General features: G+C 43.3%; 1 protein-coding gene across 1 annotated transcript in view; it reads left to right on the forward strand.

Annotated features, from left to right (window-relative positions):
- The window catches only part of LOC123365631 (vacuolar protein 8-like), a 51,188-nt gene that overhangs the window by 27,018 nt on the left and 3,960 nt on the right, over nucleotides 1–20,210 (forward strand). Inside the window, exons 8-13 of the mRNA XM_045008390.1 lie at nucleotides 1,487–1,612; nucleotides 2,814–2,859; nucleotides 8,315–8,448; nucleotides 13,052–13,180; nucleotides 18,614–18,728; nucleotides 19,807–19,941. Of these exons, the coding sequence (XP_044864325.1) occupies nucleotides 1,487–1,612; nucleotides 2,814–2,859; nucleotides 8,315–8,448; nucleotides 13,052–13,180; nucleotides 18,614–18,728; nucleotides 19,807–19,941 (685 nt within the window). The remainder of the gene's footprint in view (nucleotides 1–1,486; nucleotides 1,613–2,813; nucleotides 2,860–8,314; nucleotides 8,449–13,051; nucleotides 13,181–18,613; nucleotides 18,729–19,806; nucleotides 19,942–20,210) is intronic.

Consider the following 20,210-nt stretch of genomic DNA (forward strand, 5'->3'; position numbering starts at 1 on the left):
CTGATCTCTCTTGACATGTCAGCACAATCATTCAGAGTATCTTCAAAGAGGCGTGCAGGCTGGTATAGCCTCGCCCCATGAACAGTTCTATCAAACGTAGAATGCACAATTCCTAGAATTTTCCAGATGCCTGCCAAATACAGTCTCATACAGGGGTGAGGCAAACTTTTATATGTTGCAACAGAGCTCGGAGACATGCCTCTTCCAAGCTCTTCATCCCTGTTCTTTATGTCTACTTAACATAGCTACTGCTAGCAACTCAAACTCGAATTTCTCATATAAATAATTGCTAATGTCTTTAGTCTTAGATGAATATTTCTGCAAGGAAGCATAGCATACATGTTAAAGCACAGAATTGGGAGTTAAGAGGTTTCAGCTCTATTCCTAGATTTGTTTGCTAGGACTGTTGAGGGTCTTGTGCGGTGGATGCTGTATAAATACATTCCATTATGTCTAGCAGGAAACAAACTAGCAGCCGCTCATGCTGCCATGGCCACTTTGCTAATTTTAGCACATTAGCTCAAGCAGAACTTGTGTGTGTCTGTCAATCTGGACTGGGGAGTGCCCTCCCAGCTGCTGTGTAGACACACACTGATATAACCCAGAACGGAGAGAGTTTTATGTGTCCAGTGGAAAGTAACCCTTGCTTCCCTGCATTCTTCAGTCTCCTTTGAATTCTGCCTATGGCTTGAGCAGCTCTGGTCATATAACGCTGACTGAGGAGCACAATGTAAATATATTTCATAGCTCTGTGGCTATGCCAGGCTGTCAATGTGTACATACTGTTCTCTTTCAGTCACCCCGTTGCCTGCGTGCATCTTTTCACAGCAAGAGCACTAGGAAGTCCCCCTTGTCATGCCTGAACTACCCTTTTTGCAGAAATGACACCCCGAATGCTGGGATTTGCCAGTAGAAGAGGGGCCATTATGATTGTGGGTTCTGACAAAATATTTCTTCCCAGATTACATCTAGATTATATTTTGGACCTTTATGGTCTTGCTTAGGGCTATTAACTAGGCTCAGACACGAGTCCAAGGGTGTGGCCAGAAAAAAAGTGCCCCGCTTAGAGGGAGCTGTAATAAAATGGACAGAGGAATTTTTGTCTCATGAATGCGCTCCACAATATTTGCCCCAAAGGACATTAAGCTCACTTCCTGTACACTTTGTTTCTTAAAAACAAAGAGACGTGAGTCTTGCACATGGAATTAGAAGCCAGGAGCTTTTGCATTCTTATCCCAGCTCTGCCACCAACTCCCCCTGTGGCTTTGGGCACGTCACAATCTCTGTCTCAGTTTCTCTCCATTCCCCTAGTCAGCCAGATGTGAGTATTAATACCTACCTACCTCAGAAAGGTGTTTTGGGGTTTAATCAATTTTTGTAAAGCACCTTGAAGTTGAAAAGTACACACTTTTGTTGATTTTCACTGTATTGAACAAACACTGTCACAGTGACATCTTCTTCCCATCCCCTTCTCTGTTCTTGTCAGTATTATAGTTGTGCAGCTTTAAGCAATGTGGCAGCCAACTCTCAGCACCATGAAGCCATGTTGCGAGTTGGGGACAAATTCCTTCTGCGGACACTCATTTCTCTCCTGTCTTCATCTGTGGACAAGGTAAAGTGAAAAAGATTTAGGAGGGAGGTGTGTTATTGTACAGCAGATTTGCTGATCATTTTCCTGAGGGTTCTTTAATTAATTCTGTACGTTACACTCAGCGTGAAGAAGCTATGATGCAACTAGATTGCTTTACATTGTAATTAGGGAGCCCCAAGCAAGTGCAGGGGAGACTTTGAAACTGCACTTTACTACTGTAGATCCCACAGCATGCAACTGAGGCACTTTGCTAGATGTGAGAATTTTAGCACATTTCTGGCAAAGTTATAATTATTGATTGCACTTTGCTTTAAAGATGGAAACAATGAGTTGGGCCTGAGCTGCAGAGTTCAGATCTGGAACCAAGTGTTTCCAAACTTCAGGAGTGTTCACCTTCAGAGATTTGATTTTGCTCATTATAAGAGTTACAGGCTGTCACAGACCATAGCGAACACTCCTTCCTGGACACACACTAGGACTTCTGTGAGAGGAGTCCAAGCCTCTGCCATTCTGGGTACTCAGAGTGTTTCAAGGTTCTGAACTGGCAATTCTCAGGATTTATAAAATACATCTGTAGGGCACTGAAAGTTAGCAGAAGGCCTATAAGGGACATAAGACAACAGCTCTAAGTCAGCCTTGCCTTTTATCCCATCTCACCTTTGACATCTATCCCAATCCAGCTACCACAATGTTCATGTCGCTAATGATTACTTGGAAACATGTCTTACTTTCTTAGACCAGAAGAATATTGATTTCTTTCAGGGGAATACAGAGAAAAAGCAAACCAAATAAATTCAGTGCATTCATAGCTGCACCCCTTGACTTTAAGTTATTTCCATCATATAAAGGGTTTGCACTTTGCTTCAATGGTTCTCAGTACTCACACTATACAAATTGTTCCAGCACCCCTGTCTATTCTCTTCATTGGACATTCCTGAGGTAAATCAACACTGAGAATGTACTGTTAGATTCTGGGCAGCATGTGGAAATCCTCTGGATATTGCTAACCTTCTCAACAGTAATGAGTACTTACTGATTAACAGGTCTGTGTGGTGGAAAATTAAGATGGTGTTAATTCATACCTTTACGTACTGGCCTTCAGCAACCATTTTTGGAAATGAAATCCCAGAATAAACACTTCGTAGACAGTGTTTATTGTTTTTTTTTTAGACAACAGGATCAGTTACTAGAGTGCTCACTCTTTTTTTATTGGCACAACCAGGTTTCAAGCCAGGCATGTGTTTGTCTGAGGAACTTGGCCACAAGTGGTGAGTAATGTGTTTGGGAAAAACACTTCTTTCTTTTTTTCCTCTCTCCCTCCCTCCCTCTCTCTCTGGGAAAGGACAGCAGGTTGGAGAATTTCCTGCTTGTTAGGAACCCAGTTATGGCTGCCCCACATGTGTAGTACAGGGCAAAGGGAGCCCTCTCACTTCCAGTACACCTGTCTAAGCGAAACCTATAATTTATGGGGTTGGGGGGGTTGTGCTAGCTAACCCTGACTTCAGTGCTCACAGGCCCAGAGATGAACTATCTTGCCAGGGTGAGGACAGAGAGAGAGAGAGATCCTTGTGTACTAGCAACAGATTAGCACCTTCAGCTGTTTAAAGTGTAGCAAGTCCCACTGCTAGTTATGCTCCCACCAGCACCCACAAAGCATTGAGCCTGAATAAGGGCATGCGTAGACTGGAGAACACATACCTGGGTCCCAGAGCAGTGCAGCCAAGGCAGCGCATGCTTCGGCCCAGGCTGTACAAGCGTACCTGGAACCCTGAGTAATTACTTGTGGGGCTAAGACTTGCTGAAGGGCATCTTGCTGTGGCTTCACTTCTCTGATACCTCTGCTAGCTTAAAGCTACCCAAGCTGCAGCCCCCTGAGACCGGGCAAACTGGTTAAAACTATAGTAAAGAACAGAATTGTCAGACACATAGATGAACATGATTTGTTGGGGAAGAGTCAACCTGTTTTTTGTAAAGGGAAATCATGCCTCACCAATCTACTTGAATTCTTTGAAGGGGGTCAACAAGCATATGGACAAGGGGGATCCAGTGGATATAGTGCACTTAGATTTCCAGAAAGCCTTTGATAAAGTCCCTCTCCAAAGGCTCTTAAGCAAAGTAAGTTGTCATGGGATAAAAGGGAAGGTCCTCTCATGGATCAGGAACTGGTTAAAAGATAGGAAACAAAGGGTAGGGATAAATGGTCAGTTTTCAGAAAGGAGAGAGGTAAATAGTGGTGTCCCACAGGCGTCTGTACAGCCCTATTCAACATTCATAAATGATCTGGAAAAAGTGATAAACAGTGAGGTGGGAAAATTTGCAGATGATACAAAACTACTCAAGATAGTTAAGTCCAAAGCAGACTGTGAAGAGCTACAAAGGGATCTTATAAAATTGGGTGACATAAATTTAAATGGCAGATTAAATTTAATGTTGATAAATGAAAAATAATGCTGTACAGGGGTTTGCCTGGTGCTCATCCCTCTCTGGGATGGCGGGGAACTACCCCGCCTCGCTAATTCCTTCCACTTGCTGACGGGGAATTAGCCAGGTCACGGGAGTCTCTCACCGCGGCAGCAGTACAGGCAAACAGACAGTTATTCTTGCCTGGCCCCTGGTCAGTAAAAGGCTCAGGTCCTCAGGCACGCGCTGAGCAAACAGTTTATACAATTAGCAAGCCCAGGCCCAGGGTCAGGGCGGGGCAACAGAGAGTCAATGGCTTAGGCCCTCACACAGGGACTGAGCAAAGGCAGGTAAACAACAAGCCCAGGCTCTCGGCTCAGAGGGGCCTGGGAGAGGGAGAGACTGACACCCACAAGTTGGGTGGCAGAAGTGATGCAGGCCCTCCCACTCCACTGCGTCCCAGCCTGGGGCCCTAGCAGCGGCAGAAGACCCACTGCCGAGTCAGGGGATCCTGGCTGCAAAACACTGACATGGGCTCTGGCAGTGTTGCAGCCAGACTAGGGTCAGCTGCCCCGGGCTACTTCCGAACTCCCCTTCTAGAGGTACCTGAGTCCAGATGGTGTCCTCAGAGGGGTCAAGCACTGTGGGGTGCTCTAGGTAACTGGCGAGGGGCAGGCTGGGCAGCTCCTCCAGGCTCTGGTCGGTGTCGGGCGTCGGCAGGTCAGGCCAGTCCTCGGGTCCGCCAGGATCTCCCAACCGGGAGCTAGGCCGGAGGTGTCTGGCCTCTCTGGCGGCTGCTCTCCAAGTGAGCTCTGGAGCCCTCCTTTTCTACTTCCTGTCCTGTGCCTGACCCTCTGGGAGGTGGGCTCAGAGCTATCTGTCTCTGCCCACTCTGGTGTCCAGAGGGGCTTGTCCCTCTCCGGGGCAGCGGGGAACCACACTGTCTTGCTACAAACACACACTGGAAAACATAATCCCAACTACAAATATAAAATAATGTGTTTTAAATAGCTGTTATCACTCAAGAAAGAAATGTTGGAGTCATTGTGGATAGTTCTCTGAAAACATCCTCTTAATGTGCAGCGGCAGTCAAAAAAGCAAACAAAATGTTGGGAATCATTAAGTAAGGGATAGATAAGACAGAAAATATCATACTGCCTCTATAAATCCATGGTACACCCACATCTTGAATACTGCATGCAGATGTGGTCACCTCATCTCAAAAAAGATTTACTGGAATTGGAAAAAGTTCAGAAAAGGGCAACAAAAATGATTAGGGGTATGGATCAGCTTCCTTATGAGGAAAGATTAATAAGACTAGCAAAAAGAATGAGTACTTTTGGCACCTTAGAGATTAACAAATTTATTTGGGCATAAGCTTCCGTGGGCTAAAACCCATGACAGCTTATGCCCAAATAAATTTGTTAGTCGCTAAGGTGCCACAAGTACTCCTCGTTCTTTTTGCTGATACAGACTAACACGGCTATCACTCTGAAATTAATAAGATTGGGATTTTTCATCTTGGAAAAAAAAACAACTAAGGAGGGATATGATAGAGGCCTATAAAATCATGACTGGTGTGGAGAAAGTGAATAAGGAAATGTTATTTACTCTTTCTCCTAACACAAGAACTAGGGGTCACCAAATGAAATTAATAGGCAGCAAGTTTGAAATATACAAAAGGAAGTATTTCTTCATAAAATGCACAGTCAACCTGTGGAACTCTTTGCCCAGAGGATGTTGTGAAGGCCAAGACTATAACAGGGTTCAAAAAAGAACTGGATAAGTCAGGGATCAGCAACCTTTGGCACGTGGCTGGCCAGGGTAAACACCCTGGCAGGCCAGGCCAGTTTGTTTACGCCAGTTCGGCTGATCGCGGCTCCCACTGGCCGTGGTTCGCCGCTCCAGGCCATCCCTTGGCTCGCGCCGCTTCCCGCAGCCCCCATTGGCCTGGGACGGCAAACCACAGCCAGTGGGAGCTGCGATCAACTGAACCTGCAGACGCGGCAGGTAGACAAACCGGCCCGGCCCACCAGGGTGCTTACCCTGGCGAGCCACGTGCCAAAGGTTGCCGATCCCTGCGATAAGTTCATGGAGGATAGGTCCATTAATGGCTATAAGACAGGATGGGCAGGCATGGTGTCCATAGCTTTTGTTTGCCAGAAGCTGGGGATGGATCACTTGATGATAACCTGTTCTATTCACTCCCTCTGGGGCATCTGGCAATGGCCACTGTCAGAAGACAGGATACTGGGCTAGATGGACCTTTGGTCTGACCCAGTCTGGCCGTTCTTATGTTCTTAGAATGTCTCTTGAGATTGCTTCTTAGGTAGTATGTCACTGCCGCCACCTCCTCCTGAGCATGGCTTTGCCTTTCATAAAGCATAATTTAGCCCTACATATTTGCCATCAAACCCTATTTACATGTATGATACATGTTTTTAAAATACACATTTGGGCTGGAAGAAGGGGAAGGGAAGCCTCACGCCCTGCTATGCAGCAGTGTCTTCTAGAGCAAGCCTGTGTCCAGAAAGTCTAGGTGGGCTTCTTCACATACAGAATGAACATACTAAGATCTCATGGCAGCTTTTTGCACTGCTTGTACTAGTCCATAAGTGTAACTGTCCTTTATGGCTTCAGTAGAGGCTCTGACTCCACCTGCTGGCTGTCTGGAGGATACCCACACTGCCAGAAAAGTACTAACGCAAAACAGATACCAGGGATAATGAGTGAAGTACAGTATAAGAACCTAAACAGAACAGAACTATCCCTACCAGGGTTAGCAGGAGTTTTACTTCCAAACCCTGTAACATTTGCACATTGCTTTCTGTTTGTGTGGCAGAAGGCCACAAGAGTGTTGGCCAATGAAGGATGCAGTGACAATTTCCACTAGTCTTTCCCTAAAGAAATAGCTGGCAATCTCTGATAGGAAAGCGGTTGTATTTCTATGATGGCATTTACACTGCATATAGTTTATGAAGTGATTTGGAGCCTTCAGGATGAAAACCACTATGTAAGTGTACATTTTAATTATAAATTTCTCTGCAACAGTTGATCACTGTAACTAGCTGTCTAAAAACAAGCATTGGTCTGTGATAGTGCAGAGGACCAGTTGTACATGTATCTAGTAGATTACAATTGTTTTCATCCTCTCTCTTCCTTTTTGAAATGCCACCTATTCCCATCCCTCACTCAAACATCCCTAGTGCAATTACTGTTCCTGCACCAGTCATGCCCTAGATCTCTGAAGTGTATTCAGGGTCGTCTTTTCTTCATTCTGTCACATTAGCTTTTTAATTCATAAACAGGTGTCATTTTAATTTGGTTTTACAAATATTTTAGGCAATTCTCATAAGCAGTTTCTTCTGTATCTCCTCTGTACCATACATCTAAAGCAAGTACTTCACTAGTACTTGCTATTTAGTATGGTACAATTTAGTTCAGTCAACAGGGAACTAATTTTAAGAGCTCTCCTCTCTGATCCACTCATTTTGCTCTCGCAGCTCCCAGCCTGCCTTCAAGTTTGTTACTCCAGGACTGCCAAGCTGTGTGTGTGTTTGTGGTACAACAAATGAGCCCTTTCCCTTCTGTGTCAATATGTCTAAAGTCACATGACCACATCTCCCAAATTTTCTCTCTTGGGAAGAGATGTTCTTCAGTTATTTTACGAGACTGAAGACCAAATTGGAGCAGTTTCTTGGCTTCCTTTCAAAGGAGGAAAAGAAATATCATTTTGGATGCTTTGGGACACAAACTAGGCATGTCCTTGACAAGCGTCTTCAAACAGATGGTTTAGTTATTGATTTAAAATTACAAAATGGGAAGTGTTCTTCCAAAGAATCAAGGATCAGAACCTTGTCTCATTCCATGCATTTGTACCACTCTGGCAGTGGCAGGCAGCGCTAAGGCAATGGGAAAATTGTTTAGACAGGCTCTGTCTTTCCAAATACCCCGCCCCCCCCCACCACTCACCCACCCACCCAGAGTCCCCGTGAATGAACTTTAACTCATTCCAGCTAAACTCATTTAAAACATGGTTTGGCTGACCAATGCAAACAAGGCCAAAGTGTTTTCAAAGCTATATTCAAATCTGGGTCCATACTACTCCTCCAGACACAGTGCTGGTAGAGGGAGACAGAACAGATAATGCATGATTTTTATAACCTGGTAAAACACAATTCGGCCCTGCCTGGACAGGGATATATAATCACCATTCAGCCATAAGTCTGTCTAACATTCATGAAAACAGCACCATAATTGTGCCATACACCTTCTAACAACGTTTTACGCCACACTGAGCTTCTTTGTCATTCTTCCAAACAGTGAACATTCAGGCTGACATCATTGCTATGGACATCCTGCCCAAGCTGCTCTCTCTCCTTGCATCTAGCAATTCAGATGTTCAACAAGCTTCTATTGCACTGCTCTGGATATTATCCCAACACCCAGCCAACCAGGTAGGGATGATAGTTGCTGAATAGCAGGGGTTCTTGCCACTGCCTGGAATAAAATTTTTAATACTCCTAACTAAGTAATGCTACGGCAACAATGTTAATGTTGCATATAATGAATTACCGATATAAATACTCGATGTGCAAATCTCCATAGAAAAACAGAAAGGGCCTTCCCAAAGAGATCAAGGGTTAGCTACCGCAACTGTATCTGGACAATTATTTAATATCGGGATAGTGTGGGTTGAAGGGGACCCAGCGGACATTGAGTTTAGTCCTTTGTGTTGTAGAGCAGCTGTATAAGAAGAAGGTCACTCACACCAGCCCACACTCTACTGACTACTACACTCCAAGCATTGCAGGGCTAGTGACTTAGGGCTTGTCTATACTGGCAATTAACAGTGCTGCAACTTGGGGTGTGAAAAAAACACACACACCCTGCACACAGCAAGTTGCAGCACTCTAAAGTGCCAGTGTAATCAGTGCCCCAGCACTGGGAGCCACGCCCTGGTTGAGGTGGTTTTTTTAGAGCACTGCGCTGCCTCTTTACAGCTAAGGGCTTTTTTTAGGAGGGAGGATGAATGGCAGGACACAGAATAGTATGCTGAGAGATAGAGACCATCAGGTTGGAGAAAGAAAGCTACATCTTATCTACAGGGCTCAGCATAGTAATTTTGTTAGGGCTTGTCTACACAGGGACACTCAGGAAAGTTCAAGTGAATTGATCTCTTTTGAAGAACCACTAAGCTAAAGCAAACAAGGCCACTTTACTTCTGAATGAGAGCATCCACACTGGGGTTTAAGATGTGTTAATTGTCCCTTTGTGGACAAACCATTAGTTAGATGTGGCTATTTTGTTCAAGGTAAACGGCACCACAAATGGTGAAATGTTATTGCTAATGCCTGAGAACCTGAAAGCAAAACTGATTAGAGGTAGATTATAAAAACAAACAAAACAAAATGCTGACCACGTTTCTTTGTCCATGCAGAAAGAAATGCAAAAGTAAACAAAGTATAAGATAGTGAAAAGCAACATCTGTACAATAATTTCCATTACAATAGCTGATGGTGTCAGTAGTCACAAGTAAGGAAATTTTAATATACGATTTTTAAGCTAACAACCTCTTAAATCAGTTAGCGTTTAAGGATGTCAAGCAAAAAAAGTGAAAGCCTAGCATATGATGTAGCTTTTTACAGTAGTGACAAGATAATCTGACTACCCAAGGCTTGTTTTAGGGGCTTTTAGTGGCTAATTAATGAAAGAAATTCATGCTGTCTTGAAACTCCCACTGGGAACTGCAGACCTGCTGCTTTGTACATCAATTGATCTTGCACATTCAGCACAGCATGGTTAAAATTATGCCTCCTACAACTTAGTAGTGTGCTGGGAAAGGCGAGAAGGTGCACTGCCCAAGCAGAAGTGCCCGGAGGCATGATGCCTTTGAAAGGCATTATGCTTATTATTTATTTGAATTGCATTAGCGCTGGGGATCATAGTCATGGATCTGGGCCCCATTGTGCAAGGCACTGTATGCACAGAATGAAAAGTCAGTCCCCACCCCAAAGAGTTTACAATTTAAATAAGTGAAGTCAATGGGGTTACTAAAGTGTTACTCAATGTGAAGAATCAGGTCAGAATTTTATCTCAGCAATAAAGCTGTTAATTTTCCAAGAAAGCACCTCTTGCAGTTCAACCTTCCCCTTCCCGCCACCCTCCCAAGCTATGCATACAATCTATCCCCTTCATGGCTTCTAAAATGTATGTCAAGTATTTCAATCAACCCCCCAATCACATCCTGTCTGCGCACAGCTGGAGCATCCAACATGACCAGAGGTTCAAAGTGGTTACATCAACAATCAAACAGTCAAACCATCCAGCAGGGGAAGGGTAATATGTGGGTCTGCAATAGGACACTAAGTGAAATGTCATCTCTGGTGAGAAGTGTTTGCATTTTGAAATTTATTTTAGTGAGCAAACATCACTGTCACTGATTGTTGAATGTTGCTGCATTGTGAGTTTCAACTCTGAGTATCTAGACAAGGGTCTTATCCATTGTCCCTTGTTTCCCTCCCTCCCCCCTCACCGTTTCTAGCCTATTTTTCAGCTCTTTTCAAGGCTTCCTTCTCTGGCCCGGTCTGAATTCTGAGTGAATTAGAGGGACTGTTCCCTGGGAACAGCAGTAGGAAAACAAACCACAGAACAAAGCTAACATTTACAAGTAAATGAAGTAATGCTTGAGTCATTACAAATACTGGCCAATATACAATAGGGTAAAATTTATCTGCCCTTTAGTTACCGTGGATTTGATCAGATGGAATGTTTCATGGAGCCTTCATTCCTTAATAGAAAGCCTCTCTGTGATTCACCGGCTTGGCCATTGCATTGACTCATGGTGAGCATGCAACATAACACTGTATTAGCTTCCCCAATGCAAAGAGAATTCTGTTCAGTTCTGTCAAGAGCAATCCAGTCCCAAAGCCCTAAGAAAGAGGTTGGGTGTTATAATAAAGGGCCTTTTCAGCATGAGGTGAAGCCATGTTTGTTAGTGCAAAGGATTAGGGCTCAGAACACCTGGGTTCTAGTCCAGTTCTGCCACTGACTAACTTGTTCTAGGACATAAAGTAACTTTGCTTCTCTGCATCTCAGTTTCACTGTCTGTAAAATGGGAATAATATTTATCCTTGCTAGCACACTTCACTAGATGATCTCAGAGTTCTTTACAACGGCCAGGTATTAAAATGATAAAAACAATTGCTGCTAGAATGGTTTCTCTGACCAGTGTGGATTAGGATCTTTTTTCAATTCCAGCTGTTTGAGTCTGGGGAAGAAGTTTGGCTAATAGCTCATCTGAATCTGTTCACCCATCTTCTACTGAGAATGCTGCCTCTGTGGCTCTCCCTCACTGAACAGAGGATCACAATAATGAACTTGGAATGAAATCTGTGTCTCACACACATAATTGCAAAATACTGCAGGCCCATCAGAATTTAGTGTTCTAATACCTGCCATCCGATGGGATAGTGATCAAATGTATATCCTACATGTATGAGAAAGATTGGCAGTGGACCCATTCATGTACTTTAAGAGTTCATTTTTGGTCTGTGCTCAATTAAAAGGGCCAAACTGCTTTTTCTGCTGATGCAAGTTGGGAGTAGGTCCACTGAAGTCAACTGGAGTTACACAGGTTAAAAAAAAAAAAAAAAGAGTCAAACCTACAGTATCCAAAATTGTCTTTACAGTTAATTGAACGCATTCTAGCTAGCTAAGAATAGGTGAGTTGTGTCTATGAAGAGAGGGAAAGACATCGCTAGAGAAATTCACAAGCATATATCTGTACATACCACACCCTGATTGAAACCTAACATGTAGACATCTGAGCTTGTTAAGCCATACTTTGTTCCCCGAGTTTAACCATCGTGCTGAACTTTGGATTTGTCTTCTTTCATGTTTTGCTTCAGCATTTCACCTTGTGACTGTGTTTGGAATGGATGCATTTGAAGATGTCAGTCAATATCAAGTGAAAATAAAATACTCCTTTTGTAACAACCTACAAATCAGGAAAGATGCAATTTAAACTGATTTTTAAAGACATCTAACTTTGATGCTGCTTCAAGGAGCCTGACATTTCCAAAACTCCAGAGTAATGTCTTTCATCTCAGTATGTATGCCGGGTTAAAGATTTAGTACATCCTTGCTAGCAAGCCTCAGTTTCTAAACAGAATGAATAAAGAAGTACATTAGTGACTACACAAAGTACTGTCAAATGCCCAAAGCAAACAGACTGAAAGAACAGAGAAATGTTTTATTTGCTAACCTTTTAGCTACACTATGATCTTAGGTATTGCTTGCAACTATGGGTCTGATCCAAAGCCGATTAAGTCTGTGTGAGAGTTTTCCCTCCAGTTCACCTTACTGAAAAACAATATATAAGTTCATATTAATACCAGGGAGACTTGGTGGCCAGCAATTCCAAACTTGGAGCTAGGGTCCGATCCCACTGGCATAAGAGAAGCCTGGAAGTTCAGCAAGGGGTAAGCTTTCTGAAAGGCCTTTAAATATCAATAGGAGAGCAGAGAAACCAGTATACCATTTTGAACAGGGTCTTTTTTAAAGGAATTTCAGGAATGTGACTTTAAAAAGTGCCTGATCACAAACTGATTAAAAAAAGGAGTCTGTTTAAAACAAATCAAGTTGACCATATCTATCTAATGTAAAGATTGCTGAATGATCTACCTCATCCATTCACCATTACCCAGAGCACTGCCCTTCTCATTCACAATCACATGCCTCCCTTTGATTACTACAGCTATTGCTTAGCTGGCACTTCAATATTTTAAAAGTATTTGATGGGATTTGTCAGCTGGAAATGAGGAGTATCAGCCAGTACCATCGGACCATCCACCTCTCCACAGACCACTAGCATGTGTTATGTGTAACAGGAGTGGTCAATGGACCACAATTTGAGAACTACAGCTCTAAACTACAGCTAGTTTAAAACAGCTGAAAGTTGAGCTGGGGTAGTCCTACCCATGACATAACATGGAGTCACATCACATGCTTTAGCACTGTCATTATCAGCAGTGATTGAATGGCTTGTTGCTCTTGCAGGACGCTTTAATGCATGGAGAGGTGCTGCAGAACCTGGGGGTGCTATTGTTAACTCACCAAACGGACCCAGGGATCGTTGGTCACACTGCCTGTATCATCAAAAATCTGAGCCTTTGCAAAAACATACAGGTGAGTAGCAGTTTTTCTTCACAGAATTACACACTGGAAGGCTGCACTTTCAGCTATGTCAGATAAGAGTTACTCACACCAAAGAATGGCTTTTAAAATCATAGGCAAAAAAAGTCTTACACTCTGGGCCTGCACCTGTTCCCACTGAAGTTAGTGGCAAAATTCCCAGGAGTGTACAAGTGGGCAGGATCTGATGCTCCACATTAAAAGTTGTCTTTTATCTCGGTTTCCATTGTTACACAGTATTAAATGTTGTGGAAAATAAGAAATATTTAACTTGTCATACAGGCCAGTGATAGAGTCTCATGGTTTTAATAGCTACATTTTTCATCTAGGGCAGTGATACTCAGACCTCAGTGGTTCAGGATCCAAATTAGTGATCAACATTACCCAAAAGAGCCACAGTAGAGTGAATTCATTGTTTCATTTGCTATATAAAAGGGATAGATAGATAGATAGAACATTATTCTCACAGCAAAATAACTGACCAAGTATTGTTTTGTCAACTTGAATTAGTTAATAACATAGTAGAAGCAGCCTGATTGCTTAATAATTAAATCACAAAGTGTTTCAATATCTTGTACTGCAAAGAGCCGCAGGAGACGCATTAAAGAGCCACTTGCGGCTCACGAGCCTCAGTCTGAGTATCACTGGTCTAGGGATATGTATAGCAGGGAGATTTCAGGCACAGAGAGATTTAGTGACTTGCCCAAGTCACCCAGAAGGTCTGAGGCTGAGTGAGAATTGAATCCTCATCTTCCAAATCCTAGTCCAGTGAATTAACCACAAGACAATCCTTTCTTTTTACAATGGATGTCTGTGGCTAGATATTTGTGGGGTCCAACATTTATCTGATTTCCCTGTGTTTGGATAATATAATCCCAGAATTCCATTCATCCACTGCCTTGCTGCGAGGCCAAAAAAGTACACAAACCCGGACAAAAGAAAACAGAGCCTTGCAGCGGTGCTGGAACAATTTGTATAGTGCGAGTGCTGAGAGCCATTGAACCAAACTGTAAACCCTGTATATGATGGCATCCACTTCAAGCCAGCGTGTCCTCCCGCACCCCCAGTTCTAGCACCTATGGCACCTCGTACCTCTCAACCCCTTCCCAAAGTCCTGCTTTTTTCCTTCCAGAAACTTTCCTAAGTCCTCCTTCCTGTCCAAAAGCCTACACAATGCCAGACTTTGTAGTTCTCCTAGGTCGGTGATTGAGGAAATTCAGAAACAAAGCTCGCATAGGATGTCATGGTCTCTTCCTGGGGCCTTCAGTGCTTTGCAAAGCTTTTGCACCACTCTTCTAATAACACTCATCTCTTCCCATGAGATGAGGGATGCTTCAATACATACAATTTTAGAGTTACTCTGTGTCTATTACTTTCAAGTAGGTAAGTGTAATTTGTACTCTCCTGATTGGAAAAGCCTGTAGCACCACATTCCAATAAGTCTTCTAATTACACAGTATAAATTAACATATAGCAAATCCCATATGCCCCTTCAAATTCCACGGCTTCATGCTCATAAGCCATGCTGTTTCTTGATAGCTAAACAGATGAGCCATTGAAGATTAGAAGCACAGGTTGGCATCCATATGAGGAGAGATTTAAAAGCCTGAGATTAAAAAGAGGCTAGCATTGATTATTCAAATGGAAAGAAGAGGTATATAAAATAATGTGTTACTTATAACTGCCAAGTTGCCTATAACAATCTGCATTGCCTGATGCATCTCCAGTTCTGATGAAATCCTTATCCATGCATTCATTTCCTCACCCCTTTACTACTAAGGTTCAGTTCTCTTGGACCACCTTCCTACTTTTACAGGAAAATACAATCACATTAGCCACATCCTCAAACAACTCCACTGGCTTCCCATTTGATCCAGTTCAATGTTTTTCTTGTTTTTGAAAGACCTCTCTGTGCCTGCTTTACTCTCTCTGTCCTTCCTTCAGTTGTGTTGCACTAGCTTCCTTTCTGTCTCTGCACATAATCTGATTAGTTCTGGTGCAAGAGCCTTCTTCTCTGCAGCTCTGAATTTTGGACACATTTTCCTGCCTCGCTGACTCATCTCATTTCAAACCTGGAAACCTACCTTTCCTTCCTTTTCTGCATCTTAACATCTCCTTCCTGCTGCTTTCATTCTTCGTTTAACTTTATAGAGTACAGCATGAGATACAGCTTATGAGACAAACACTGCAATATAAAATAAAGGTGTATTTTATTATAAATAGAAAAAATTAGTCTTGCATTCCTCTTTCCTGTCTTCCATAGCACGAGAGCACACTCATTTAAATTGGAAGATACACGTGAAAAAAAGACTTTGATATAAACCTATGGAACTCCCTGTTGCTGAACATTAGGAGGACAAATATTTTAGCAAGATTAAAACAGATTAGAAAACTGAATGTCTAACAACAGCCTCTTAAGATACAGTATCTGACAAAAATTATAAGGTTTCACAAGCTTCATGCTTCAAGGCAGAAAACTGATCATAAGTTAGGGCCGAAAAGGGAATTACCCCCAACTGCACATTATGAAAATCAGTTTCCTTATGATGAACCCAGCCAGACCAGAGTCCAGTAGTTCATAGTGTGTGCAACAAGCATTGAAGTTACAAATCACCAAAACCACAGCCGTTCTAGGTAGCTGTGCTAGACCTATAGCAGACAAATATATGCCTCTGAACTGAAGTCCTGGAGGAAGAGTAAAGGAAGGTCCTCATTTTCAAAGTTTGCATGTCACAAGGAGATGTGTTTATATCATTTTGAGTCTAAGCATTTGTTATCTGATGAATAAGGGGCTCATTTAATGTTATTGTCCACCCCAAGGAATTGCCCCCAAACCAATTAAGGGTCTTTGTCACAAAAAAACAAACAAAAAACAAACAAACAAACGCCCCCTTTATGCCAACAGGGTACACAAGTATTGTGGCTGAACTTGAAAAGCAGCAGGGTCTTGACTAACCTGGTCCCCCTCACCCTATGGGCAACCAAGAAACAATTTATACAAAAAGTTATGTTCAATGGCTTAATATACATTTGCTTTGCCTAGGTGTAACCAGGGGCAGCTCCAGGCCCCAGCACGCCAAGCGCATGCTTGGGGCGGCAAGCCGTGGGGGGCGCTCTGCCGGCGCCCCGAGGGCGGCAGGCAGGCTGCCTTCGGCGGCTTGCCTGCGGAGGGTCCGCTGGTCCTGCGGCTTCGATAGACTTCCCGCAGGCGTGCCTCTGGGAGGTTCGCCGAAGCCGCGGGACCAGCGGACCCTCCGCAGGCAAACCGCCAGAGGCAGCCTGCCTGCCATGCTTGGGGCGGCAAAATCCCTAGAGCCGCCCCTGGGTGTAACCCACTTTCCTGACTGAGCTGTAGAGAATGTCCCCCTTGAAAGCCTTTTCCTGCATTCTGCAGAAGATTTGTCTTTCTGCCTGAAAGGGTGCTGGCCCTTTTTATGAGTTCCTGATTAGGTGATAACTCTTGTTACAGACCTGGCTGAATCCCCTTTTAGTGCATGGTCACCAGTCTGTTGTAATGGAACCAAGCTTTGGATCCCATCAGCTACCAAGCCAGCAGGGTTTGGGCACAGTCCAGACACTGTTTCTAGCTCTAGGTTACTAAAGTACACTCCGCAATGTAGACTCGCTGTCAGCCTTCCTTGAGAGGCGAGACTCCACAGTCCAACTGCTCTAGGTGCTGAAACCCGTGATGAGACTTCTCAGACTTCCCCAGTCACTTACTCATGCCCCCTATAGTTCCACAGTTTATAGTTTAACTTCCCAGGAACTACAGGGCAGAGTAAGGAACGCAGGCTTTGCACAGGAGTAGCTAAAATCACAGTAACTTTTATCCTTGAAGAACACAGGAGTTACAGATCTTACGGAAAAATAACAAAAAGCCCATACATGCTCGCCCCTGAGTCTGTGCTCACGCCTATTTGTGAGTCCTAGGCCACCCAGTATGTCAGCTGGATAGGCCTCTCCTGCAGTCCTTCTGTTGTCTGGCAGTGGTCCACCATGAGAGAGAGGGAAGCTGGAGCAGATTCTGCCCTTCGATAACATTTCTGTGTTCTCTATTATGTGACTAACTCACATGCTGTAACGCTCCAGTCAGGCACTTACCAAAGTCCAAACTGGAAAAACTACACTGACATGCTCAAAATGTAGGTCACATGTTTCACAATGATGGTTATGCTGTCAAATGGAGGTCACATGTTATTACAGACATGTACAGACAGATACCAAACCATCACAACTCTCCCCACTATCATTGTTTTATGTGCAGTGAGGAATGCAGATATTCTCTTGTTACCTTCTCACAGCTGAGAGAAGGAACTCCTGGCCATTCGCATGTGAGGAGCTCCACCCTGTAGGACCCACCAAATCTGACCAGGATCTGAAGGTTGGAATGATGGTTCCTCAGACCTCTTCCAGTGGTCTGAACCTGTCCTTGTGGCCTAGCCATGCCAATGGGATTTCCTTCCAGTGAGAAAATTAGGACAGAGGGTGGGTTTCATGGCCCTTGGGTTTAGAAGAACTTGTATCCAAGGAAGAACTTTTATTAAAAAGTTTCATAGAATGCTAGTGTTACTGTGTATGCACTGAAGTCTGGTCCTAATGGCCCAAAACATCACAATAGCATTAGCATCCTATGGCACATTTACTAATTTTTTCCCCTTGGATACACAGTTCTCTGCAACAGGGTGTCCTAAATCCTTCTAAGCCCCAAGGGCCATGACACCCTGGAGGTAGTTATCACTGGCTGAATAAATGTGTTAATTTTTTTAAAAGCTTTTTTCCCCACACTGCACCTTAAAGGAAGTAGATGCACAAAAGTATGTTTAAGCAATTCACAATGTGATATGACATTGCAAGGTTTGGCTGCATATGGAGAGCCATCATGTCACACCCCAGAGAAGTAATACTCTCTTGCTGTTTGGCTCTGGTAAGACCACACCTAAAATATCTTGTATAGATCTGAGCATTTGAATGCCAGAAAGTTGTCAAAAATGTGGAGGTAATGATGAGAAAACAATAAGCTTCTGTGTTGCATGGCATATGGTAATTCAATATATTGACTTTTTGGTCCACATCAAAACATCAGCACACGATGACCTTGCAATAAAACACATCCTGACACAATGACTCACAACATGAAGTTTTTTTGGCTCTATAAGTGATCTGAGGTCCTGTGACCGTCCCATAGACAGAGCTTGTGTGACAGCTCTGTTGAAATCAGTATGGTCCCAGAAAATCCAAGATGAGTATCAAGCTTGACCGCTCTCCCACTAGCACAATGCATCTTGTCTATTATGGGTAAGCAAGTGGCAATTGTTAGCACTGGCCCATTTTATCCTCAGTATTCTATGAATTAGTTCATGTTTGTGAAGTCCTTGGAAGTTACAAAGCACTGTAAAAGAGCTAAATATCATCTCTTTCTCATCACAGGGAATCATTGAAAGTCCATGTGTGGAAGGACTCCTCCAGGCTATCCTGTTTACTGAAATTCAAGAAGAATCTCTTCATTACGTGACATGTTCTCTTGGTGAGCTGGCAAAGCATGGTAAGGGAGCAATCACATAGCAAGCAGCCTAATCTCACAGCATGCACACATCTCTCATTATTGCTAAAAAGAGAGGAGCGCATGCACACACACAGAGAGCCCATTTTTGCTCCCAATAAAGTCAATGGGAGTTTTACTATTAACTTCAGTGAGCGTAGACTGATCCCACTGGTGGGAGAAATAGGCCCTACTGTTTGAATTCTTGTCTATTGAACCGTTTCAGCTTTTAAAAACTGCTCTGATCACAATTCACTTTGTCTAATATTGCTAGTGTAGCTGGCGTATGTGTTTTTAATTGTAATGATACTGTGATTCCACTGGTTTGTGACCCTGATGTATTTTTCCATTAATTTCAGATAATTAATTTTATAGCAGCAAAGACCCACTTAGCAAGAGGAAAAAGCTAAAAAGCAAAGCGACTTTGCGTTTGCTTTTTTAATGTTTGCATGTGGATTTTGTGTACGTCAGAAGTTCCAGACGGACAGTCCTGGAGATGAAAACCCTCCCTTTAGCCTCAGAAGGGCAGCAGTGGGTGCGAGAGGAACAGTACATGCTTTCCCACCCTGCCCCTCAATAGGCCACAACCATGACCCGCAATGAGCACCTTTGGGTTGGGAGGGTATTTCAGTCTCATGACCATTCAGCTTTTCTGCCTCCCTGCTGTGACTACCAGCAAGGTTGCTGATTGGTGGCAGTTAGTTTTGTGAAGTGGACACTTATCCAGTGGTGACTGGGCAGGTTGAGACCACCATGCCAAATGGCTTTGTTTCACATAAAGTGGTATGTGTTCTGAACAGATGAATCATATTATAAAATGTATCAGCCTTTCTATAGGCCAAATTTTCACTGAATTCACAGCCTGAAGCTGTGGGGTTCTAGGTACTAGGTCCCAGAAGTTGCTTTTCAAAAGTACTGCATTCATTCTGGTCCTCCAGCTGTGCAAAGGGCATTGGGCTGTCCTGTTTAGACAGTCTGGCTTTTGGCCTTCTGGTTGATGCATTTCTAAAGCCCTTGGTTTTTTTTTTTACAGCTTATTCACATGTCTTTATGTAGCCTTTTTTTGCTTCCTGTCTCCCAGAAGGTGCCACATTACACTTGCTAGAATGGATGAATGAACCCCTGATAAAGCACCTAGTGAGATTGGCTGGGCAACGGGAACATACAGAGTCATCATTTCAAGCTGCCTCCATTGTCCGACACATGATATGTCATGGTAAATGTTATGCAAAGAGTTTAATTACATTTCTGACACATTTATATTGTGTAAAGTGAAATGTCAACTGTCTCTTTTCAAAAAGGGTTTGGCCTTCAGTCACTAAATAATCATTAACATTTTCATAGCACTCTTCATCTGATGTCAAAATGCTTCACAAATACTGTTGAGTCTCAAAATACCTTGGTGAGCTAGGTAAGTATTACTGCCCCTATTTTATAGAAGGGGAAACTTGGGCTCTGAAAGATTGATTTAGCTGTGGTCAAATA

This window comes from Mauremys mutica, chromosome 3 (genome assembly GCF_020497125.1).
Source record: "Mauremys mutica isolate MM-2020 ecotype Southern chromosome 3, ASM2049712v1, whole genome shotgun sequence".
NCBI classification, from domain to species: Eukaryota; Metazoa; Chordata; order Testudines; family Geoemydidae; genus Mauremys; species Mauremys mutica.